The sequence below is a fragment of the Meleagris gallopavo genome, chromosome 1 (genome assembly GCF_905368555.1).
Source record: "Meleagris gallopavo chromosome 1, MGAL_WU_HG_1.1, whole genome shotgun sequence".
NCBI lineage: Eukaryota > Metazoa > Chordata > Aves > Galliformes > Phasianidae > Meleagris > Meleagris gallopavo.
The window spans coordinates 48,961,503-48,986,879 of record NC_139404.1 but is presented as its reverse complement, the minus strand read 5'-3'; the positions used below and the strand labels follow the sequence as shown (position 1 = coordinate 48,986,879).

Below are 25,377 nucleotides of genomic sequence, written 5' to 3'. Positions count from 1 at the left end.
CCGAGGGAGCATTCCTGGAGCTGAGGGAAAGTTGGTAACATTTAGATCTGTATAAGGAGCCTTCTCACCCAGCTCCTTGCAATAAACAGAGCTGTATCAGAGAAGTCCAAATGTACAAAATAATTCCTTGGAGCCTCAGGGTGTCAGGAAGGCAGATGACCCCTGCAGCAGGTGCTCTGCAATTCCTGCTGCACTTTGGGCCTGTAGAAAGATCCCTGCAAAGACAGCAGGAGAATTAGGGTTTTAAAATGAACATATCCCTGGCTTCTGCAATTTAAATAGTTGTTCCTAGAGTCTGGCTCTCTATGTCATGTTCAATGTACCCTTCTCTGTGGCCACCCATTTAGAGCCAGTGAAGGTTGACTGTGGCTGGTCAAGTGTGTGAGAAAATCTGCTGTGAGTGGCTGACCAGGCTTCTGAGTGATGGAAAAAGCTGCTGAGAGCTCCACTCACATGGAATTACAGTGAAAATAATGAACTGATCTGTAACAGTGCAGCCAGAACAAATTATGCAATCTATGGCCATGCCCACAGTTCTCCATGATGACACAGAGCCAACATTTCAACTCCATTCACTAAAGCAGCTCAAGCTTTCTCCATGTCAGGGACATGAGGGCAGGTGGATGCTCTGCACTGCTGTGATGTTAGTCCATAGAATGATTTCTGTTTCTCCGGGGCTGGATGTTGGGGCAGTGTTGATGCATCCTACCAGTGATGTTACCAAGTTCTTCATAGAATCACAGAATGGTTGGGTTGGAAGAGACCTTAAAGCCCACTCAGTTCCACCCCCATGCCATAGGCAGGGCTGCCCATGGCCCCGTCCATCCTGGCCTTGAACCTCCAGGGATGGGGCACCACAGCTCTCTGGGCAGCCTGTGTCAGTGCCTCACTAGCCTCTGAATTAAGAATTTCCTCTTAATATCTAATCTAAATCTCCTCTCTTTTAGTTTAAAACCTATCACTGCCCATGTAAAACCTTCTCCTGATTGACAGCTTGATTTTCAATTGGTTGTGATCAAGAAGGACACACGGTGTTGGCAGGAGATTTTGTGGACATCGCAAACACAAGATGAGATGTGCCTTCTCAGCTCTATACACAGTAACTTGTAAATGTCCACTGAAATTTAAGAATTCAAGATCTTAAGTGACAGTTTCCTCCCAACAAACCTAATTTGCCAAAGCAATAAATGTCAGCAACAGGACTAGAGGGAATAACCTCAAGTCACACCAGTGGAGGTTCAGGTTGGATATTAGGAAAAATTTCTTCTCCGAAAGAGTGGTCAGGCACTGGCACAGGCTGACAATGGAGGTGGTGGAGTCACCATCCCTGGAGGTGTTTAACAAACACTTATGTTGTACTAAGGGACATGGTTTAGTGAGGAAGTACTGGCAATAGCAGGATAGCTGGACTAGATGACCTTGGAGGTCTTTTCCAACCTTGTGATTCTATGACTCAAACCACTGCAAGACAGGAGCAAAAAGAAACAAAGGCACTTCTGTTCTGATTATCACACTCAGCAAGAGAAGACCCCAGCACATGTAAGCTGCTCCTTGCCAAGCCAGATCCCCATAAAGAAGAGCAGACTTTTTTCCTCCTGTCTCCTGTCCATCCCTCCATACTAAAACAAATCCTTCATTTATAGAAGGGGCTTGCATGCTGAAGATCTTACCTAACCAGCTGTTATCAGAGTATTCTCAGGGTACATGAACTTGCCTCACATCATTTTATTGGATTTCCAATAAAACTCTGTGTCGTTTCTGAAGAGAAATTCTGCACTTGTGCCTGATGCAGACTTGATAAGGAAGATGCCTTTCGCCGTTAATCAGTAGGGACTTAGCATGGACACACAGTAAGTGTTACATCATAGAAAAACAGGTACTATCTGCCTCCCTGACAGCTGGAAAGTTAGCAGGCAGATGCAGGCACGGTGTGTATGTCTCTGTGGGGCAGGGTGGGCAGCTCGTAGCTCCACAGATCCATTTGCTGCTGTGCTCACAGCCAACGTGTGCACCCTGACTGTGCACGCGCTTTTTTTTTTCTTCACAGCGTTTGTATTTATTATAACACCTTGGGCAAGAAAAGGGTGCTGCCTTTTCAAAGTTAGATAACTGGCCCAGTTCTTCGCAGTCGGATTGGCTGCGAGAGGCCCTGTAAAACCGTGCTGGCCAGCAGCCCGGCCCAGCCCTGCTAGGCTGCAAGCGATTTCCACAATTGGCCACTTCAGAGTGGGAGTGGGGGAGGTGAAGACAGCTGGGCAAACTGCATCTCCACCAAGCTGCTTCCCTTCCTCCTCGGGTTTTCTCAGCCGGAGTTATTTGGCAAAGCCTGCTTCGGGTGCCTCCAAACCCCTCTCGTGAGGTCCAGGCGAGTGGGTTGCGGCACTGGCGGTCAGGCTGCTGGCACTCCATTGGCCTCTCTAAAGCAGTCCCGGCGCAGGACATGTCAGTCTGCGACAGCCCTGGGGGCCCTGCCGCCCTGGACTTTCCCGAAGTCCTGAAGTCTCTGCTGGAGTACTCCTTACCCTGGACCAACAAAATGACAGGTAGGACGGAGGGAATGCTTAGGGGTCTGGTTTTTTCTCTTTAAATTGCAATGCGAGAAGGGGGCAGAATTTTGTTCACTGCAAACTTTTCAAGGGTGTGCTTTCTCACCAAGTGAGATGGGGAGTGCTGGGACTGAGTGTGGCGTGCAGCTAGGAATAAAACAGCACTGATGCAATGATTACAAAATCCATCAGGAGTGCTGAGCTCCTGATCCTTTTAATCTAAGCTACTTCTTGAAAGCTTTCTGCACAGAGAAGAATTGGGTACAAACCTTTTTGCTCACATAGGAGTAACTTCCAGGATTTCTGTCTGTCCTATCTAATAGTTAATGAGTGCTCAGTCTCTGGACACTACTGCTCCCCAGATGTGCACTGCCTGGGGTGGGGTGCCCAGCTGGCTGATTCTGTGCAAACTTTGTGCATGATGCTGCAGTTGTTTATCGGTTGGAAGCTGGGGTACAGAACAAAGCAAATGTGTTTTCTTTGCAAGAGCACTTGGGTACTCCTAGGCTTTTCCACTCTTTGTGCAGCCTCCGAGAAAACAAATGGAAATGATCCAAAAAGTTGTTTAGTCTGTGCTTCTGCCGGGCTGACCGATTCTCTCCTGTTGGGCACGCTCCAAGCGCCCATCACATAACTTACGGACTTGATGGATTTGGATGGGATGTCACATGCCCTTGGCAAACTGTTTTTTGGTTGTTGTGTTGTAATGTTTGCTGCCAAGTGCTAGTGAAGTGTGTGGGAACACCTCGACACCACACACTCATGTCCAGGCACGAGCAAGTTGAACTCACCAAAAAGAACCCCCACTGAGTTGACTGTTGGGCAGGGAGCTGCCAGAGGACAAGGCAGGAAGCTCGGCAGTCTTGAGGGGGAGTGTGACCCAAGCTGGGAGCAGAAAAGCCAGGCCCACAGTGCGAAGGGGAGCTTTCCTTTTGCCCTGATTGCCAACAGGAAAGAAGAATGCTGTGGCAATAAAGCAGCTGCCAACACCCGCTGAAATACAGCAAACTTTGTGAGAAAAGGCAAGGGGAAATGCCCATACCTTCTAGAGGCTTATTTTATTACAGTACTCTGTCGCTCCCATCTGTGAGCTTGCTTGGCTCACTCCTTTCCTGAGACTTTGACTGGTATGCTTTACCTGGTGTGCTTACATACCACATGCTGTGAAGCAGGTCATGTTTTCAGGGCTGACTGATGCCCATGTGGAAAGCAGACCTGGCTGGGAGGCAGCAGTAATGGACAGAAGTGGCTCACATGGCACAGAGCCTTGCTGTGGGCTCTGCTGAAGTATGGCTGGCCCTTTGGGACCTCTGGTCTCCACAGCTAGGTGGATTGAACTAATCCAACGGGGGGCTGCTGGCAAGATTGGTCTGTCTGGCAAGTAGGAGTAGGGGCCGTTGGGGATCAATGATTTGCAGAGGGAATAATTTCATTTTAACTGAATGTGGCTTATTTGGCAGCTGAGGTTGCTGTCTTGTGGCAGCTTTCCTCTTCAGTTCTGGGACCACCCTGCCTCTTAGCATCACCTCATGTAACCCTCAGAATTGTGATTATTATGCTGCTTCCCTCCTGTGGCCAGTGTTCCCATCACATCCCACTTCTCACAAAGTTCTGTTCTCCCTCCCAGGTCTCCATATCTACACACCCCTCTGTTTTTGCTGGGTCTTGTCCCTGTGTCTGAAATGAGGCTTCAGACCTCCCAGTAGAGCTTGCTGGACATGTCCCACCCTGTGCTTAGCACTGAGCTACTTTCTTCTTCCCTCCCTGCTGCATCAAAGCTGGGCTGTTCTGCATCATCTGTCCCCGACAGTGACAGCCAAGGCCACTGCATTCCTCTCCTCACATCTCATTGTCCCCCTCTCTTCCTCCTCGGCTGCAGAGCAAAATACCAAGTGTAAAGATCCAGGCAGATCCCAACTCAACCAGGAAGGTACAGCTGATGGAGCAACGTCCACTTTGTGCTGGCAGCAACTTGAATCCCTACTCCCCTAAAGCAGTGAGGAAAAGCTCTCAGAGCAACCTCCCTCCTTGCTGGTGGGGCAGAGCCGACGCCTGGGCAGGGTGCTGTGAGAGGGAACCCACAGGAATGCTCCCCAGGACCTCCTGCCCTCGGGCAGAAAAGCTAACATTGTGCAGGCCGAACCCTCCCCAAACAGAGTCACGAGGCAGTGGCAGTGTAGAGTGAACTTTAGCTTCAGCAGCTACTTAGCTGGGGTGGAAATGGGCTGGAGAAAGAGCGTGATCAGTCTAAAGGGAAAATCCCTGGAGGAAAGGATGCTGACTGGATGTAGCAACCTCCATTCACACAGACATCACCCAGCAAAGTAGCTGCCATTTAGATCTGTGGGGGGGGGATGCACACAGAGCACATTCCTTGAAGGAGCTATGTACTGTACTGACACATAGCATCATCCCTGGGGGCCTCCAGCTGCAACAACAATGGAACAAAGCAACCCAGAGAGCTGTAGCTGAATGGGGAGCCTGCAGCCTGCCCCACTTTGGCCAAGTCCCCTCACCCTATTCATAAGAAGCTGCTGCTTCCCAGCCTTGCTAGGTTGTGTTCTTGTTACCACCTACCATTTAGCTGTTTTCTGGGCAAAGGCTTTACTGTAAACCTTTACTTGCCCCTTGCTGAGCTCCATGTGCTGCCTCTGTCCTGTGTGGTCTGACATCTGTCTTTCATTGTCCCATGTGAAGTGCCATCCCCCTTCCACTCATATGATTATTTCTTCTGCCAGCTGAGCTTGGCAAGGCAGAAGGAGCCTGTGAAAGGCACGTGGCAGCCCTGGAGCACACCAGGCAATGGAGCATGACCTGTTCTGCATGCTTTTGCAGCTGGGTTTATCAGCTGCAATGATACGTTAACCCACACTGCTCCAGCATCCTACATTCACCAGGTGGCCTTCCATGTGAGCTGGCATCGTCAAGGAGATTCTGTCTCCAGCCTATGCAAGAGAAGCAGCTGGTATGTTGGGTAGTGTGTGCTCCATGTCCCTCTGAGTTGGACAAGGGCTTGCTGCAATGAGGTATCAGTGGGGAGCACCTACCACACGTCACTTCCAATCCTGTCCCTTTTTTCTGGGGCACGCAGAGAGGAATTCAGACCTGATTTTGTGTCTCAGTGACCGCTGAGGTTTATTAGAAAGGGTCAAATCAAGCTGTGCTTAGAAACCGCGATGTCTGAAGTTACTTCTGAAGCCTTTGCCCTGGAGGTCTGCAGAAGAACCAAGGCAGCATTACTGTCTTCTGGGAGGAATAGGGCCCTTTCAAGGTGGAACCTTCCTACCCTTTCAGCCGTGGTGCTGCAGGGTGCAGCTGGGGCTCTTGCAGAGGGGCTGTGTGCCCGTTCCTCCAGCTGCTCGCAGCACCGGGCAGGTTTGCTGCAGCCAGCCTTCAGCAAGAGCCTTCAGGAGGCAGCAGCTGCTGACAGCAGAGGCCTGTGTCTGTGGTGCTGTCACTTCTCCGAGCTTGGTTGTTCGGCAGAAGCTCCTCACGCTCTGCCTGTGCTCTGAGCGATGAACTTGGCATACACACATCTCCGTGCGCCTTCAGAAGCTTAAATCCCAGCACGAATCTCTGCTGTTGGAATAGGAGGCAGGCCCTACCAGGACCGCTGAGGGTAGCTGATGTCCCTCCTGGCTGCTCACGCTATCTGGAGCGGCCGCACTGCAATGTAGGGCAGAGGGAGATTAAATCCAGGCCGTGTGAGCACGGCGATCCCGGGCTCTAGACGAGGAATATTTAGGGATCTGCCTGCCAGCGGCGGGGCCTCGCCCCACAGCAACCATCGTTATGATACAGCTCCCCAGCGGCGGGCCTGGGCCCACGGAGATCAGGGCTAGCAAGGGCACTTCGCAGCTACACCGTCTCCACAGCCGCCAACGGTTGCCGAAGGCGAGATGCCGGTGTGTGTGCGGAGGGTGTCTCTCGCTTCTGCGCATGCGCGCCCACCCCGCGAAAGGCGCCGCTCCTCCGCCACCCACGCACGCACGCACTCAGTCCGCCCCTACCTTTAGGAGCAGCTGGCGGTGACGCAGCGCTGTACAGGAGGGGCGAGGGGCGGGGCCTCGCATGCTAATGAGCCGCCGCAGCCTGCCCCTGCACGTGCCCCGGAGGGCGGGGGACGCGTGCCCGCGCCGGCCGCGGCGGGGCGGGGAGGGCGGAGCCCGGCGGCGAGGTCCCGCCCCTAGAGCGGCACGGGCCAATCGGCGCCGCGGAGAGGGCGGGTCGAGTCGCGAGGGCTCGAGTGGGCGGTGCCGCGGCGCTCGTGAATATTGAAGCGAGAGGCGGGCGCGCATGCGCCCTTCCGCTCCAGCTGCTCGGTGTCGCTGGGTCCCGGGGTGCCGCCGCAGCAGCCTGGCGCCTCGCGCCGCGGCCGTCGGCGACCGTTGACAGCCCGTCAGGCGCCCGCCGGCTCGCGGGGAGTATGCCCGGCCGCGCCGCGCACCAGGAGGCGGTGGCGGCGGCGGGAGGAGCGGCAGCGGAGCCCACGGCAGCCGGGGGGAGCGCGGGGGCCGTCGCGCAGCAGCCGGAGCAGCAGGGCCTGGCGGGAGCCTTCCCGCTGGTGCTGAAGAAGCTGATGGAGAACCCCCCGCGGGACGCGCGGCTGGGTGAGCGCGCGTGGGCGGCGGGAGCGCGCGGCACCCCAACCCCCCCCGCTTCCCCTCTCTCCATTCCCATTCCCCTCCTTCCACCGCTCTCCCCTCCCTCTGCCACCGCCGTCCTCCCGCCTTAGGGGCGGGCCCGGTGCGGGTTGGGGGGGGTGGCGATCCGGGGGGCGCCCCCTGCGCTCGTTCTCTCCGCCCCGAGCCCCGCAGCGTGGCGGGGGTTGGGGGGGGGGGGGAGTTGGGGCCGCTCCGGGTGCGTCGGGGCGGCGAGAAACGCTTCAGGTGGGAGGGGTGCGGGGTGTGCCGCGGGAGGCGGCTGCCTCCGTTGCCGCAAAGTTGGGCTGGAAGGAGCCTTCAGGTGCCTCTGTCTGCTCTCAGCACGCTGTGTGGGCAGAGCTGCGCGCCTCGCACCGAGCCTAATCCCCAAGGGTGTGCCCGGTACCTGCGCCGTCCTGCCCGGCCGGGGCTCCTCTGCTCCTGAGGGCAGCGTTGTGCAAACAGGGCTGGCTGCAGCCTTCCCAGTGCAGAGCCGTTGGCGTTTTCTATCTTTGCACAGCACTGCGTAAACCTATTCGTCTCGTGATTCTGGCCAATACCTTTTCTCCTTTCTGCTCTAAAAAAAAAAAATAAATAATAATAATAATAGAGAGGTCAGCCTCGGGTAGAGGTTGGCCGTGTTGCTATGGCACAGGATGCTGCAGTGCATTTTGAATCTCCAACGTTACGGCAGTGCTGAGGTTATTATCCTCACCCAATACCCTTTAGAGGTGACAGTGCTATCAGAAACAACCTCAGGTGGTGTGTGGTGACCAAACAGGATATGGCCGCTTTGTTTTCTACGTCCAGCATTTGGAACTGTGAAATTTTAAAACAAATAAGGATTTTATGCCTTGCACTGCTCTAAAATGAGAAGCATTGAATTCTTTTTGCCTTACCAGATGACCCCGTTCCAGCTTGGGAAGGCACACAGCGTGACCCTGTTAAGCTTATTGGTGGGCCCGCTGAATTCTGATTACCCCTCTCTATTCATGCTGGGATGAAGTTCACACTGTTCCCATTCTTAAATTTCTCCCAGGGCTTCCTTTAATTCACCTGGCACTATGTCATTTCATTTCACGCTTCCTGAAACGTGTTGCTTTGTTTGTTTTGATCTCTCGATGCTTCAATTCTCTGCATGTTTGCAAGACAGAGAAAAAAGGCACCCCTATTAGCAGGTAACTGTTCTTAATTTTACAGAAGACCTGCCAGTACAATTGCAACTACTGACTTCAGAGGATTCTTCTTTTATTTTCTGTTCCTTTACAATGCATGGATGGAGCCAAAGTGTCAGCAGGCTTTCTAAGAAAGGCTCCCGTGTGCTTTGCTTGTTGACAATATACAATTTGGTGTATTATTCTGAGATAAATGGTATCAACTAGCTGCAGTTGTGTCCATTTATAGTCTGCACAAGCTTCCTATGGGTTTTCCAACTGCCCTGGGTAATTCGACTACCCAGTAAGCGAGCAGGCTTTCTAATCCTTCTGAGCAACAGCAGAGGACATCCAGTTCCAACTGAATGCTATCATGAATGCTCTGCCATGTACTGAGTATATGCAACAGCACTTGTTGTAAGTTGTTCTTAAGCAGAGCATAAGGGTTAAATAAAAAAAAATAGTAATTTAAAATAATGAAGTCTGTGGAGTAAGGGAAGAGGATTAATATTTTGGAGCAGGAGTGTAGGTCCTGCCTATTAATAATGAACTGCTGCATACTCTCCAGTCCAAAGGATGCCTTAATCACCAGTTGCATGCTGCTGTGGCAGGAATGCCTCATCAAACATCACAGTAATGGGCATCAGGAGTACATTACTCTACAACCTATCTTGTTGCACTGTCACAAATGGGGCTGAGGATCTGTGGAAGAATCAGCCTTCGACTATACAACATTTTTGGTATAATTTGGCAAAATATTTTTGATGAAGTAGGGCTTCCTCAAAAGTGTGGGTACTGGTAGTGGCCTAAACTTCTGTCTTGTCTTGTGGAAAAACAAGCATGAGCAATAAAGCTCTTTCCAGCTTGCTAAAATGAGTGTTTCCAGCTGTTAGTGACCTGGAGTTCTTGCTTTTCATTACCAGAATTATTTAAGGTAAACTAGTGACCTCTCTTAACAGCAGATGTACAAGCTAGTTAATAGGTCACAGTAGCAGAGTGAGAGGACTAAATTGGACGTGAGCTTTCAGCTGCAGAACTACAGTCCAGATTTACCAGGGTGACCTTGAATCACTGCAAATGGAGCCTCTTAGGATACTGCAGCTCTGCTGTCAGGTAATACCTGTTTACACTATAAATATATTTGGAGAATTAATGTTTCAGGTCCCTGAGCTGGGGCAGGCAGAAACTTTCACCTCAAGATGCAAGAAGTTAATTAGTGTTTCATTAGATATTGTGTACCCAGCAGGATGTTGTGCAGCAGGAAATAAAGATTAAATGAATTGAAAGAAAGCCAGTGGGAAAATGTCAGTGTAAAAATGATCACACAACAGTTCTCTTTTTATGCGTCATGTTTGAAATACATGGGCACTTGGTATGCCTGCTAACGGCTGCTATTTTAATTTTGTTTCAGATATTGCTGCTAGAAGTGAGGGTGGAGAAAGAGGCAGCATAGCTAAACAAAGACGACACTGGAGACTCAGTGCTTGTCCAGTTCTCAACGTGTAGCAAAAGGAAAAGAATCAGGTGGTCCTCTCATGTGAAGAAAGGATTTAATTTGATGTGAGCCAGGGACAATAGCAAGAGGAAGTTGGAAGGTCCGCGGTCTTTTTGGGGTACTAACGTACAGCAGGATGATGGTGCACATCTGTGGGGCTCTGAAAGTTCTTATAAGAGCCACACATGCCTGCAGTATGGCATCTATCTTCTGGGGGGGGAGGGAGGAAGGGAGAGGCTGGAGATACAACAACTAAGCTTTGTATTTTGAGCTGTTGCGTTAGATGTTGCAATGCCCGTGCACTACTGGCTGTGTTAAGACTTGCATTTATAATGGAATACTGATGTTTTTAAGACCAAGGGGTGATGACACTTTGATTCAACATTCACAAGTTGTTTATCATGTTGATAAAAAAATAAAGCGATTTATAAAGAAATCGTTATTGTCACTTGTTTTGTATTGTTATGTACACAAGTCCTTGCACAAATCTGGGTGGTTGTGTTGGGCAATATGCAAACCTTATGGGAATGCAATATCCTAGATTCAAAAGCTTGATGTAAAATGGCTGTTCTGATTTGGTGGAGTGTGCCTCACTAGTGACGTCATCTTTGTATGTGAAACAGAGCAGACAGCATTTCTTTACTTGCTTCAAGTACAAGCTGTTTAGAACATTCAGGCGGTTTGGATCGTGGCTGTTAACCTGAACATTTGCTTTGCCTGGGAAAAGGTAGGGAAGTTAGCAAAGGAGTTTATAGCAGGGATAGGTGTTGGGAGGTGGAAGTTCAGAGGCAGCGGTGTGAAGTTGTGAGGGGAGCACCCCATAGCTGCAAGGAGATAATGTTAGCAAAGCTTACCCTTTAGGTACTTACTGTTAGTCCCAAGTCTGTAGCAGATAAGTATTTTCTTATGTGTTTAGATTAGTAACTATCTCTTGTATAAAATATTTGGGGGATGGTAGATGAAAACGATAATTTATTTTGTATGGCAGTGCTGTTCTTTGAGCCATAAAAAGCTCTTTCAATCTCAGTTCCGTCTCAGCTAAGGCAGCAGTGGAAGGAATGCCAGTTTTATCAAATAGGCTTTATATAAATAGGCTTTTCTGATTTAGAGCACGGTTTCAACCGCACTCCCACCTCGATGAAGTAGAATACTCCTTTAGTAGATTTTAACTGGTCTGGAATATCCTATTGCCAAGGACTTGTGCGTTTTGTCAGGCTGCTGTGTGCAGATGCTGGAGATCCACAGTGCTCCAGTGTATGTTCCTGCAGCCCTTGTTCCCTCAGAGTGGGTATTTATCTGTTTCCTTGATAAGATGCAATTCCCAGTTGGTACAGCTACACCTGGTGACTGTTCCTTTTGATGGCAGCACTGGCTCCAGTAGTCACTGCCCTAACATTGCTTCTGCAGTGCTTCCTTGCAGTGCAGGTAGAATTGCATAGCTATGTGGAGATCTGGATCAGGAACAGAACTTGGACTTTTTTTTGCCGATTTATTTTTATCTCTTAAATTATGTAATTATTCCATAACTTGAGTTTTCTGCTTGGATTCTGTCCCAGACAGTTGTGAAGATTCAGTAGCTATGGGGAATGTAGAAACAGCCATTTTTCAGTATTACATGCTTTGTAGCATAGTAAATGGAGAGCTCATCAGTCTTTTCTGGCCTGGGGGTGGAGATGTGGGAGTATGCCTTATCAGACATCTCCCCAAAGAGTAAAAATTGTATGTAGGTACACTGAGCTATCTATAGTGAACAGCATTTGGAGCTATTACTTTATGTGGACATGCTGAGTCATTTTAGAAAGGAATGCATCTGAAATACTGAACAGTAGTGGTCCAGGTCTCTGATGTGCTGTGGACCCTTCCAGCTGATTTTCAAATGCAATCTGAAAACCCTTATTTACTTCTGAATGTCAATCTAAATTATTCTTCTGCACCTTCTTTCCCTCGTGCATAGAATAAACTACTCTGCTTCCTCAAAGTTCTTTAATGGCTTCCGCTGTAATTCTATGTCAGGACATTCACTTCCCCATCTTCCAGGACAAGTCAGGATAAGACAAATGAACCAGTCTATTTTGCAGTGGCTAGTGAATAATAAGCCAGATGCAGTATTATAGTGTACTTTGGTGAGTTCTCACAGCAGAGTTGATAATCTTCAAGGCTACTCAACTGTGGTCCAGCCCTTGCAGGGAAGCAAAGCACTCCATGCTGAGCTGCATACAAATGTTGCCTTTCAACATCTGCATTTCCAGATCATGTCTTAAGACAGAAATATGGTTTACTGAATTTTCTTCCATGGGATTTTTTTTTTTTTTTTTAAAGCTGCAACTTGTGCAGTGACCTACTTGTATCTTTCAGATAAAGAGAAGAAGATAAAGCTTGAGGAAGATGAGGCGGCAGCTGCCAGCACTATGGCAGTCTCAGCTTCCCTCATGCCACCTATCTGGGACAAAACTATTCCTTACGATGGAGAGTCTTTCCATCTGGAATACATGGATCTGGACGAATTTCTCCTAGAGAATGGAATTCCTTCCAGCCCTACTCACCTGGATTTGAACCAGAATCCACTCATGCCTGTGGCTAAGCTGGAAGAAAAGGAGCCAGCCAGTGCATCCACTGGTTCTCCTGTGTCTTCGTCATCTACTGCCGTCTACCAGCAATCTGAAGCAGCCTCCAGCACAGGTAGATGGAATTGTTTTGATTGTTCTGCTATCAACAGGTGCCTCTTCAGATCCAAGAGGAGGTGTGCTAACCCATTGCTGTTAGCTGTGGCAGGCTAAGTAACAGGAAAGTGCTCAGCGTAGCCTATGTGTCAATTCATGAAGATGCTGCCTCTCGTCTTCCTCAGTCTCCTTACTGGAAAAATGAGTCAGTGTTTATAAGTATTGCAGCCTTTCTCTTTTGAAATCAGTGGAGCTGGAATGCCAGCATAAAGAATTTGTTTTCTTAATTTTGCTTATTTGGTGAGAAGCTGGACGTGTTGTGAATTTAGCTGCTCAGATTGGCTTCTAATAGATTCGATAGGTTGTGCCAAGTCACTTGTACTGCCTTGGTTTGTCCCTCAAATAACAATGCTTAATTGGAAAAAAAATAAATAACAAAGCAGCATTTCCTTGCTGGCCTATGAAACTGGTAAGCTGACCTTTGGAAAAGGTCTATTAGTGGTACAGTTTAATATTCTGTGTTGCTTTGAAGAGAGAATGAAGGAACAAAGAAACAAAACTATGTACTTAAGTGGTACTGAGAGACTTCTGCTTTTCATGAGTAGTGTTGGAGTTTAAACTTCTTAGCCATTAAACTTGCACAGTGCTATTTCAGGAGCAGGGTTTACAGCAAGCATTTTGCTGAGGACCTCCTCCTGGGAACCTGTGCGAAAAGCAAAACGTGAAATTCTTTCTGTAAAGCATAAGGTGTGGTGTTTGTTTGTTTTTTTTCCAGGTGGCATATGAAAAGGTTTATTCATTGATCTCTGCTTCAGATTGCACTGACATTACAAACTTCATGAACTTGAATTGCTAAGTGGTAGATAAATATGTCAAAGTTCATGTGAACACTGTCGGGCAGCTTGTTAGGGCACTTCTGTTCCCATGTGGCACGGTAGTAGCATGTATTTAAATTTGTTTTTAAATGTACACTTCTTTAGTCCTTTGGTAATGCAATTGTCTTACCTTTGAAGGACTTAAGACTGCAGTGTTTGGGCAAGCTGTTTTCTGTGAAGTTTTCAAAGTGACAAATCTCAGGCTGATACAATTTCCATACTTAGAAACACTTGCTGTAGCAATGTTAAATGTGCTCAAGTGCAAAAAGCACTTTGAGGAAGTCTTAGCTTTTGTCCCACACCTGTCTACTCATGTCTGTTAGTCTGGCAGATGTTCCTGGATCTTGTATTACAATGGACATGCAGTACCAAGCATTGCATTAGAGAAATATCAGGTAGAGCTATTAAATGCTAGCTGCAACAACAGAGGTATCCAGTGTGGCTTCTGAGTTAATTCTCTTCATCCTGCTGAATGTGTTGCAACTTCTGTTTTTGCCAGAGTCCCCACCGCAAAATGAGAGAAATACACCCAGCCCCATTGATCCTGACTGTGTAGAAGTTGAGGTGAATTTTAATCCTGACCCTGCTGATTTAGTGCTGTCCAGTGTGCCTGGTGGTGAGCTTTTCAATCCTCGCAAGCACAAGTTTACTGAAGAGGACCTGAAACCACAACCAATGATTAAAAAAGCAAAGAAGGTTTTTGTCCCAGATGAGCAAAAGGTAACAGATTTATTACTGCAGACTTCTCTAGGCTGTGATCAAAATTTTTCACTCTTTGACCAAACACATTCACATATAAAGGTAACATGCTACATGACTGGGGAAAAGCATTGCCAGGAATAGAATTGACAAGTAAACTGCTGTTCTTGCTGGTTTAGTACCATGAGATAATTACCAGGCAGGAGCAACTGAAAATGATACACACAGAAATTAAAAGAACTATCTGGTCACATCCACATCTGCTGCGCTTTGAAGGCCAGCGTATGTATTTGCCCAGCATTATGCCTGCTGTAGCTTTGAGCAGACAAGAAAACGGGCTATTTTTCTTGGAAGTTCATTCTTGAATTGAAATTAAGTCAAGGGCAGGTTTTAATTGGACGGCTTAGTAGCCAAGTCTTTTATTCTCTCCAGTTCTAGCAGCGCATCTTGTTTATGCTAAAGCAAGACTTGTGTGTGATTATGAAATCTTACAGTGCTCTCTTGCCTGTATTTTAGCATCTGAGCCTTATGAACCAATGAAGGAAGCTCTCAAGTATGGAATGTAGTGCCCTTATAGGACGGAGGTATTTATTTGATACAAAATGTCAGGTTGGCATCTTTTTTTCTTATTTCTTTTTGCTCCAGGATGAAAAATACTGGACAAGGCGAAAGAAGAACAATGTGGCAGCAAAGCGTTCCCGTGATGCTCGACGATTAAAGGAGAATCAGATCACAATTCGGGCAGCCTTCCTGGAGAAAGAGAATACGGCCCTGAGGACGGAGGTTGCAGAGCTGCGCAAGGAAGTGGGGCGATGCAAGAACATTGTTTCTAAATACGAGACCAGATACGGACCCTTGTAAGCACACCCCTTTTCCTTGTTAAGGCTCCTTGTTTTAGCCTCTTAGACTTCTCTGCCTTCTGTAGAGACTTTCAGAAATAAAGTTTGTGGAGGCTTTCCCATTTTGCATCTTTAAAAAAAAAAAAAAAAAGTCTGTTGGCAAAACATTCAGACACATTTCCTGATTTTCATGTTGCCCAGAAACTTAATGTCCGTATTTACAACTTTAGCACTAATAGAGCACTTTCTGATGTCATACGAAAGAACAGATTATCCTGTCCAAAGGAATATATATGGATTCCTTGTGACTGGACAGAGCTTTTGCTTTCTGTTCTAATCTCTCTTTTTTTCAATGGAGGGAAAAAAGCAAAGACCAGAGTCCTTTAGGTTCTTTTCTTTTTTCTTTGTCTTTTTTTTTGTTTGTTTGTTTTCAAGAAAATCCTACTCTTCTGTACCTGTGTGCCACCTCCCTGCCCCAGTCAAATTGTGAAACATAATTTTAAGATGTTGCTGTGCAGCATCGTGAAATTCTCCTCTCCCATTTAGAGGCGCTAGAAGGCACTCTCTTCCTGTTGAAGAGGAACAGAGAATCTTTAGGACAGGGAAATGTTCAATCTCTTGTGGACACTGAGATCTCTACCTTAAGCTCTAGGAAAACTACAATCAGTACAGTGTTGGTAAAATACTGCTCAAGCCTCTTGATAGGCTCTAATTCTGGATAACTTCCAGGAGCCTAGAATAGAGAACAGCAGGGAGTCTCTCACTTTACAGATGACTACAGAATAGTTTGTTGTGGATTTTAGGCTGTAATTCTACCACCATCCTTCATTTTTTGTTCCTTGAGGGGAGACTTCTTCCTCGAATTGCTGATGAAGCAGCCTATTCATCATAACTGAGGAGTAAGGGAGAAAAAGAAGTCTGCCTTCTTATGCTGAATTTGAGCCCCATCTGTTAAGGAATTGCTTTTAAAATTTTCACAGAAAATCTTCCATAGCATGAGGAAACAGAGAAACTAGCCACTGTTACTTTGTTACACCTTACCTGTTGTACAAAGTTTTTGTTGTTTTTTTTTTGTTTGTTTGTTTTGGTCCTTTGCCTCCCTAATATGCTATGGAACAAGCTACCAACAGTACACCTCCATATCTCTTGTGTAGCAGTGTATCTAGACTCTCTGTGCCTGCTGGTTCTCTCTCTAGCATGCTTCTTGATAGAAAATTAATATACAAGACTTGCCCTCTTGAAAATAATCCATTCTCAGCACCAAGTGCTGCTTCAACAGTATGTGCTGCTAAAAGAGAACTATGCTGCGTGTGATGTTGGGACCTTCTCCATGACCTCCAGCTGCAAGAACCAGAAGCTTTAACGGAAGTATTTGTGCAGAAGTTCCCTTCTAGACAAGAGAAGCTATCTTAAGATAGCGGTTATGTCAGAACTTCTAAGCTCTGCTTCCTGGGCTAATGCTTCTATTAGGGAGTAACAAGGTAGAAGATGTTGAGGATAGTTTCCAGTTCCCCTCTTGAAATCTGAAAAGAGTGTTGAGGGAAACGAAACAGAGGTTCTGTCCTGTACTAAAGACTTTGTGCCCAGCTTGTCTTTTAAACATAATGGAAAAATTGGTATGAATTTAAACCAATTGTGCGTTGACTTCTTAAGGAAGTGAAGAAGCAGGCTAATCCAGTACAGTTAAAGTAAATGTATGCTTTGATCTCTCTTCCCTTTTTATGTTCTAATTCGACCAGAATGTCTCTTCATACTGTGTTGGTCTGATTTCTTTCAAACATGCTAAAAATGGTCACCCTTTCAGCAGGGGATTTGCTTTCACAGGGTGGTGTGTGGTGGTGGTGATGGTGGGAAGTATATGATAAATAAATTGTCACACTTAACACTTTGCTTTGTTTAAAGTGACTTATCTGATTCCGAGTGATGCAACTTTAAAGACTTTTAAAAACAAAGAAACTAAAAAGCACACATGAATCGCCAGTCTTCAGAGTGAGCAGTGAAATCTTTGAGGTGTCCCAACACAACTGACGATGACCCTGCCTGCCTGCTTGCCTGCAAGTACCCCATCTGAACTACCCAGGGCTGGGCATGATGAAAAGTGCAAAGTCTCCTTAACTCTGTATATGGCTTTCTTATCTGTCTTTCTCACTGTAACTATGAACTACAATAAGCTTACTTACTGGGGTTTTGTCAAGACACTCAAAGTTCATGTTTCAAAGTCTGTTGACAGCCTGTGTGAGTAGTGACTGTTTTGGCACTCGAGTGGATGAAAATAGAGAGATTTATATGGAAGTAAATAGAGAGATTTAAATGGAAGTGTCTGTATATATTAAGAACTGCTATACTTTAAAACTTCTTTCCCCTGCAGTAGAATAAGTTGTACCTAATGCTGCAGCTCGCTTCTGGTACAGCATAGCATCTTGTGGAGTGTTGTGAGTGCAGAATCAAAGACAGCAGTTTGTGATGTGTAAGGCTTCCAGTGCAGAGTAATACAGCAGATGTATTGAAACAATGCAGAAAGCGCCCCGGCGTGCCATATGGAGGCTTGTAAGAAATCTCTATCAAACAACCCATGTAAGAGGAAAAACACTGCTGTAACCTGCCTTCTCATTTTTTTTCAAGGCTCGCTTTCTTTTAATGGTATCTCACTGAAACAAAGCCTGATCTTCTGTTACAAATTAGCAGTCATGGACAAGGTGCTAGTCTGATCCCCGTGTCTTTTGGCAGTGTAAGGCTACCAAGTGAGTATTAGTGCCAGCAAAGCAATGGCTATGAGCTGCCGTGCTGCAATTTGCTCTCTCTTGACTACATGAGAACTGCAGTGGCAGAAGAGTATTTCATCTGTTTGACAAATCTGAAACAGCTAAAGACTTTGCAGAGGTACAGCAGATGCATTAAGTACTAAGACCCTTCCTTGTGCTGGTGTGGGAGAGTAGATGAAAGCTTAGGCAGATTGTGGAGATGATTATTGTGTGTTGAAGATGGGGAAAGTAGGTGGAAGTTCCTTTGTAATAGCTTCATCAGCCAAACAAGAATCTACCTTTATGTTAAGGAAGGTTAAGAGCTATATTTAAGTGGGAAGAACAAGTACTTACTTTCTGGGAAAGTAGCACAGAGCTGAAGCCTGTAAGACAGGAGTGAATGTTTGGTGTATTTGTGCCTGGAGATTGGTGAACAGCATACACCTCGAGAGAAATAATCCAGAAAGCTTTCAGAAGCACAAGTGCCTGAGTTATGAGGCACAACTAGTTACCAGCAAAACCTGACACAACATTGAGCAAGTATTCTGAGTTAGTATTTATCCAAGAGATACCACTCTTCAGAGCAGAAAGGCAAAGAGAAAAAGATGCAAGGCAGCAGATAATGTTGTACCTTCACCTAAAAAATAAAATGCAGGATTTGTAACTTTTTTTTTTTTTTGAAAGCATAACCTTTGTAAAGGGCATATATATTAAATGCACTTACTGACCTGTTATTTGTAATGGACCATGATCTGGAGTGGAGAAAGTATTTTTTAACTTTCATTGGTTACAAAATTATACTGAGTGCACAATCAGAATTTGTGATTCTGAGGTGATCTCTGAGTACCCTCAGATGGATGAATAGCTTAGCTCTGCGTTGCTGAAACATCAGCATATATCACTACCTGGAGCAAATATTGCAGATTCAAATGGATATTTTTGGTATGTCCAGTTTTTCTTTTTCCTTTATTTTGATGATACTGACAGCATGTAAATATAGCAACTCTTTCCATTTATCATTTCTACATTTCCAGTTGGCTTTGGCTATTCTTGAAGGTCATACTTCCTGCTTAAATCAAAAGAATATTGTAACTGGGCAAGGAGTTGCTAATCCTTCATTGGGTCTTGCTGTCTTACTGCTTTAGGAGCATGTTTTAAATGCCTATACATTGTATACAGGACCTGGTTTTGCAGTATGCCACGCTATTTTAAGAGCAAAACAGTAAGAATAGTATGTGCAATTCTGTCTTTTCCTGTCATATCAAAGGTTTATACAGTGGAAACTAACAGTGAATTATATATATATATATATATATTTTATTTCAGAGAAGACTGTTAGTAAATTCTTGTGCTTCCCTGTAGGAAACAGTGCATATCTGCACATCCTGTTTCACGTATCTACAGGTTGCAAAACTGGAAAATCACACTTCGAGATAAATGTGACTGATCTTCTATAGTTGGAGATTTTTGTTGTTGTTGTTAAGAATCAACGTCTTCAAGGTAATAACTACGAAAGGAGTGTGCGCATTGCCAGACGGCTAAGTGATGTGCAGTGCTGATTTCCATTCTCAGCTTTTGCAGTCTTGGGAAGTTGAGCTTACTGCTTCAGAGCGTGCTGCTCCTTTCAGAAAGATTCACTTACAGTCTTGTTTCTTTGACGAGGATGACTATCCTATTTGTAAATGGTAGCTTGGATAGATTTTCCGTAGTGATCGTAAGACCAATATTCTTTTAGCTCAGTCTACGTGTTAAAAGATGCTGAATTGACACTGTTAGTGTCTGAAGTTCTCTAACCTTGGAACGTGCTACATAGAGGCCGTAAGCGTGCCTATTGCCAATATACTCCACTGCATCCAAAAAGGGACCATCTCCAAGGGGAGGGAATAAAGGGAATGCATCTTGGAGCATCACTGCAGGGATTGCCATTAAAGGGAGCTGTTTTTGACAGCTCTACATTCATTAAGAAATAGATTGAAATCAAACAGCCGTTGCACAGCACTAGCTTTCAAAGTGCATAAACTGTTGATATTGGCAATTGACTGTTGTCTTATTCTACAGAAAAACTGACAATGAGTAAGTGATGCACAAAACTTATTGCAGTACTACTTTCGTACGTGACCTTCTAATCCACACAGTTACATTTCCATGCAGCAGTGCATTTCGGTACTTAGTAAGTCCCTAGAACTTTATTCTTTCACCTGATGCCAAGGTCTGCTCCCAGTGAAGCCGCTAACAAAGATCTCGTTAACTTCCATAGGAAAAAGTCTTCGTTCTGATGAGGTGAGCATCAAGCTTTAAGCAAGCACTGGAGCCCTGGGTATATTTGTGTTACTCTGGAGCGCCCTGTGCTGGGATCAGGTGGATGTATCCCTGATTGCAGGTGTCGTGTTCATAAACTGATCCTTCACTTATTTGTTCACGCAGTTTTGATGTTCAGACAGTCTGAAATCTTTTCCCTCCCTCCCCCACTGTGGACAGGGTTAAAAAGCATACTATAAACTTGTGCTGGGAGAAGGAATGTTTTTTGTTGTCTCTTTTTCTTGTTTAGTTATTTCTTTTCTTAAAAAGAATGTTATGTGGCTTTCTACAGTTCTTTTGGTAACGTTTTATGTAATTTCTGACAATTTCCCTTTTCCCTGCTGTGCTTTTTGAAAGCCCAAGGTATTATAACTGTCAAAATCACTTTCAGTGTTACCTGCAGGATTGCTACTGATTTTAACAAATGTGTTTCACATTGAAGGGTGTAGTAGAAGGCCAGCAGTAACAGCTCAATAAAACATTCTTGTGTGGGGATTTTTTTTTTCCCCCAAAACAATGGATTTGCACAGAAGAGAATATTGTTGCTTCAGCCCTGTAAACCTCTTCAGGATAACATGGCTCTGTTCCTTGTGATCAGACGCCTTCATTTTTAGTGAGAGTGAAGGTATCTTGCACCCTTTAAAACCCAGACAGGATTTCATTTGCCCTCACTGTTTTAGCTGATAAGCAAGAGATGAGAAATGCAAACTTAGCTTAATGCATAAATCCTTTTTTTCTTAGTAATCTACATCTAAATCCAAAAGCAGCAAAATAAATTTGTCAGTGCTGTTGTTTTGCCCTTGCAGTACTGGAAGATACTGGCTAGATTTCTAGATTTTCAGCTGATTACTCTGATCTGTATAGCTGCCACTGTAACAGGGTGAAGATGGATAAATTCACAACAAAAGAATGGGAAGAAGGTAGAAAGAGTAAGCATAACTTCTGTGGAGATGCTAACATAACGCTAATCGAGAAACTACAGTGGTTTAATTGTCAATAATGCAGATTTGTCATACGGAATGTTCTTTTTTAACTTGAGAGTATGCTGTCCCCTAGCAAGTCCCTTCTGGAATGCAGATTTCAAGTTGAAGCAACTATGGGGGAAAGGGAATACTTTGAGGAAGATACATATATAGATAAACATAAAAATACCTGTCAAGTAAAGCAGAAAATGGAAGTGGGGAAAACGGTACCACAGGTTACTGACCCAAATTAGGCTGCTGAAACCAAAGCCTCGCTGTTTAAATTCTGCAGCAGTTTGGATCCCCATCCTATAGAAGATTGTTTAGGTTTTAGGAAACTTGTTCAGGTTTGGGAATCTCCTTTTCTTGATCTCGTGCCCGCAGTTCAGAACGAAGTGAAAGGAATACAGAGATGGGGGTGGAGAGTTACCTCAGAAAGGCATGAACAAATAGCTATTGCTTCAACTGAGTGTGCTGTTGTGCCAGGACTTGACCTGCCCCCGTGAACTGATAGTGCTGTGTCGTGAAGAAGTTACTATCTGAGGCCCCAAGTGTTTTAAGACCTCAGTTCTGCATGGGCTGAGCCCTGTATCTATAGAGAACCACATGGACTTCACAGGATCTATTTTTGAATGTGAAGCTCTGTCCAGGCAGTCGGCTGCAGAATTGTGTCCTTAACACCGTCACTTGTAGTTATAAGGCTGTTCATATTAAATGTAATTTGGGTGCCTGTTACATAGCCAAAACCCTTGTTATGTCATTTTCCCAACCAAGGCATGAGCAGAAACCCTTTGCTGTACAACACCTGTAAAAAAAAAAAAAAAAAAAAAAAAAGTACTTCACATCCATCTAGTAAATTAAGGCATGTGATTTTGGTCTGTGGGTCTCAACAAACTTTGCTCGTGTACCTGCCTGAATGTTTCCTTAGATCTGCAGCTGTGGCTCGGTGAGAAGGTATGGCAGCATTTGTTTTCCCCAGGGAGCACAACAGCAGCTCTGATCTGTCACGCTGCAGGTGACCGCTTGCTGCTGGCCAGGATCGTGGAAAGATGCATCCTCTGCACTTTTATGTGAAGTTGTCTCAAATATGGTGATTAACATGACTATTGAAATACTGTATTTTGTATAACTTAGAACGTGTAAATACACTTTTAAAACTGATCTGTTCTATGAAGTAATAAATAAGTGCTTCCATTGTAATTCCTGAATATTGTTAATGCTTTGTGTAGCTTGATTTGGGACGATTTTATTTTTTTCCTAGAGAACTACAGAAATCAAAACCAAGATCGGTGTTGTGGAATTCTAGTCTAGTTGTGATGCTTTCTATCGAGACAAAATGTGTTTAAAAAAAAAAAAAAAAAAAAGAGCTACTTAAGCAGAGAAACTGAGAATTTGAGGGAACTGGTTCTCTTCCAGTCTTTCTTTAAGGGTAGTCACCCATGGCACCAGTAACTGTATTCTTCCCACCTCATTAGCTGAGCAATTAATTTTGTTGTGTGTGAGTAGCATTTGGAAAGTGGCAGTGTTAAATGATTCATAACACTTAGTGATTGAGGAAAATGAAAGGGTTGGTTTTTTTTTTTTTTAACTGTTCCCTCTTTTGGCTTGATCAGATCTGCCTCCACCCTTCAGCCAGACTGCAGCAAGTTGCAATGAAACAGTGAGTGACTGTTACTGAAGCTCATTTGTAACCTGGATAGCCTACATCTCTATTAGATGCGTTATGTACGTAGATGACACGAGTACCCTGTCTTGGTTTTGGAGAGGGAAAGCAATTAACGAGTTGAAGTTTAGCTGGATGCTGCACAGCTGGAACTCTCATCAGCTTTCATGACCTGTTCTATCTTGTGTTAAAAGAGGAACAGTGGAGCAAGCTGGGTTGATGGTTGGACTAAATGATTTTACAGGTCCCTTCCAACCTTAATGATTCTAATCACAAGCAGTCCGTTAGGAGACACCAACGCTTTGAGGAGATGTGGAGACTGGTCTGTCAGTCTTCAGCTAGGAGATCAGCCTGTGATAACAGCCTCTCCAGCCATAACATAACTTCTTTGTCTTCAACGCTGTACTGGAACAGACTTTATCTGGTATCAGCTGCTTCTGTGGTGTTCCATAAACAACAAAGCTACAGCATCTTTTCTAGTGAGCACAGATGATCTCTTCTTCCCCTCCACCCGTGTCCCTAGGCTATAAAATAGCTAAGCATATGTGCAGGGTGTTCAGAAAATTCTGCTCCTATAAGGCTTTTTTAAAGACGTTCAGTTTGAACTAAAAAGTCAGAGGGAACTCCTGACTGCTATATTTGGCCTAAAATTCTGTTTCCTCTTGGATAAAAATATTTTATTTGGCTTCAGACGTGGCACTGATCTGTCCCAGCCGTTCAATGGGATGGATGATAAATCTGCACACTATTTATATGAGAGACAAATGAACCTTAGTTTTACTACGTGTTAACTTGTCTAATCTCTTGGATGCCTACTCCTAAAGGTTGTCTAAATAATTCCTGTAAATGTAGCTGCTTTTCAGAGCAGCCCATGAAGTACACTTGAGATCATTCTGGCTGAGAGATTCTATAGAAACAAAAGAAATAATAAAGATTGTATAGTGGCTGGGTAAAGCTGGATCGCCATAAATGGTTTTAATTCATATATGAATCTTTTGTCCCAAACTACTTACTTTGTACATAGACCTACACACTCTTGGCAGCTGATAGAAGAAAATAAAGGTGCTTAAACAGCAATCAAATGAAGAAAGGGCATTTCACTGTTGCAGAGTTGGTATTATTTTATATTTCCATTTATTACACTTTTTAAATTGTATAAACCACAGATTTGAATTCTCAAAGTCTTCAGCTTGGATTCTGTGAGTAGTTTCAATCCTCTCACCTCTCTGCTCATAACTGGTTTTTAAGAAAAATAAAAGCTTTTGTTTAAAATGTAAAATTTTGACTGTATTAAATTCTGTTAGTACCCTTCCTTTTTAAGAAATAAAAAGTATATTCCACTACACAGAGGTTCAGTAGTTTTGTTCTCTAGATAGCAATCTGTGTGCTGTACACTTCAACTGCCAGCATTACACCTGCAGTTTGCACTGAAGTTGGTAGATGCTGAAGAGCTGATTGCCTTCCGTGACCTCACTGCTGTTCCCACGTGTAACTATTTGGTGTGCAGGTAGCTGCTGTCTGGCTCTCCCTTTCTGAATTAATTGGTTTTAAAACCTGCAAGGTTTTGAGCACAGCTTTTCCATTCCTTCATTTTCAACCTAATTTTGCTTTTTTTTTTTCCCTTCCAAGGGTTGGTAGGTAAAGACCAGCCTAGTGGGAAAGGAATGAAATGCCGTTTATACGCTCAGTGTCTGACTGACTTTCCAGAGGAAGATGCTTAGTTTCCTTGGCCTCTTGCAGTCTATAATAGTTCTATCTGAGATGTATGCTCTCAAGGAAGATGAGGTCACTGGTGTTTTAGTGCATTTGGACTATTTTAGCATACCGTGAAAATGCAGTAAGGTTGGTTTGATTCTTTGCTTTTGTTAAAAGTATCTCATGAAGAGAGTATCTTGTGATTTGGGGGGGTGGGAGCAGGTAGGAAAGAAATGATTTCAAACAGGAAACGTAGATGTTCACTGATTGTTTTCTGACATTTGAGGAAAGGAAGAGGTGTACAGACTAGGCACTATATAAAGTCTATGAAGAGCAGCTTAACCTCTTCTTGAAAAGGGTAATTCTGAAATGAATGCATGAAGACGACTGCGAAGATGACTATCTGCAACTTACCGCGGTGGATTAGCAAATGAATTGGTGTGATTTCGCAGAAGGAAGGAAGTGTAACTGAGTCGCTTTTCCCTGGCTATCTGCCTGAGCCATGATTAGCGATTAGCGATTAGCAGGAAAGCTAAAAAGCTAAACGCTGTGTAGAGGGAGGGGCCTAACCTGTGCTGTGTGTTATAGGCCAAGAACATGACATTGCCGAAACAAAGTACTGCAGTAGAAACTGAGTGGCTACAAGGGTGTGTTGGATGCATCCTCGTACTGCTTCTTGGCTTCAATGCTAGAATCTGTGGGAGATGCTTGGTGTCTGTTCCCTGTCGTGAGCGCAGCTGGCAGCAGTGCAGATGTTGATAATACAGTGCTTTCTTTCCAAGGTGATTTTACGTCCTCTTGCGTGTGTGCGGGATAAGTTTCTAAACATGCCAGCTCTGCACATTGTACTGCTAGTTCCTTTCAGGAAATGGAAGTGCTTTCTCCTACTTGTAGCCATTAGTGATCTGAAAGATGGCAATGGAAAAAAAACAGCCTCCTTCCTGCTATACGCCGGGGGGATCTGCTGACTTCGGGACTTGAACTGTACTCCATTTTCCTCTTTTCTCCTCTGATCTGCAGAGCAGCAGGGAAAGAATCTGTCTTCTGGTTTCTGCTGCTCTGAAATAGCAACTGGAATGCTTTCATTGAGAAATATGCAACAGTTGT

General features: G+C 45.0%; 1 protein-coding gene and 2 long non-coding RNA genes across 4 annotated transcripts; 2 read left to right on the top strand and 1 right to left on the bottom strand.

Moving 5' to 3' along the window:
• The first annotated feature begins 2,204 nt into the window (after positions 1–2,204).
• Positions 2,205–23,920, top strand: TEF (TEF transcription factor, PAR bZIP family member). 2 transcript variants are annotated; one of them, XM_003202295.5, is made up of 5 exons: positions 2,205–2,543; positions 12,194–12,517; positions 13,873–14,093; positions 14,718–14,929; positions 16,814–23,920. In XM_003202295.5, the coding sequence occupies exons 1-5, from the start codon at positions 2,441–2,443 to the stop codon at positions 16,833–16,835; spliced, it is 882 nt and encodes a 293-aa protein (XP_003202343.1). In that variant the 5' UTR covers positions 2,205–2,440; the 3' UTR covers positions 16,836–23,920. The 2 variants fall into 2 exon arrangements, with proteins under 2 accessions (XP_003202343.1, XP_085081778.1); XM_085225652.1 differs by lacking the exon at positions 2,205–2,543 and adding an exon at positions 6,815–7,156.
• LOC146545302 (uncharacterized) lies at positions 5,656–6,867 on the bottom strand. Its single transcript, XR_014883761.1, has 2 exons — positions 6,557–6,867; positions 5,656–6,212 (listed from the first exon to the last, which is right to left on the bottom strand). It is a non-coding gene; the product is annotated as an uncharacterized LOC146545302 (long non-coding RNA).
• Positions 8,374–10,274, top strand: LOC146545301 (uncharacterized). The gene is made up of 2 exons (XR_014883760.1): positions 8,374–9,456; positions 9,755–10,274. It is a non-coding gene; the product is annotated as an uncharacterized LOC146545301 (long non-coding RNA).
• Positions 23,921–25,377: the final 1,457 nt, after the last annotated feature.

Excerpts from the sequence above, each read along its gene's own strand:
- TEF (XM_085225652.1), top strand. The coding sequence starts at position 6,973 with ATGCCCGGCCGCGCCGCGCACCAGGAGGCGGTGGCGGCGGCGGGAGGA. Across the intron at positions 7,157-12,193 it reads CCCGCGGGACGCGCGGCTGG|ATAAAGAGAAGAAGATAAAG; the intron begins GTGAGCGCGCGT and ends TGTATCTTTCAG. Across the intron at positions 14,094-14,717 it reads TTGTCCCAGATGAGCAAAAG|GATGAAAAATACTGGACAAG; the intron begins GTAACAGATTTA and ends TTTTTGCTCCAG.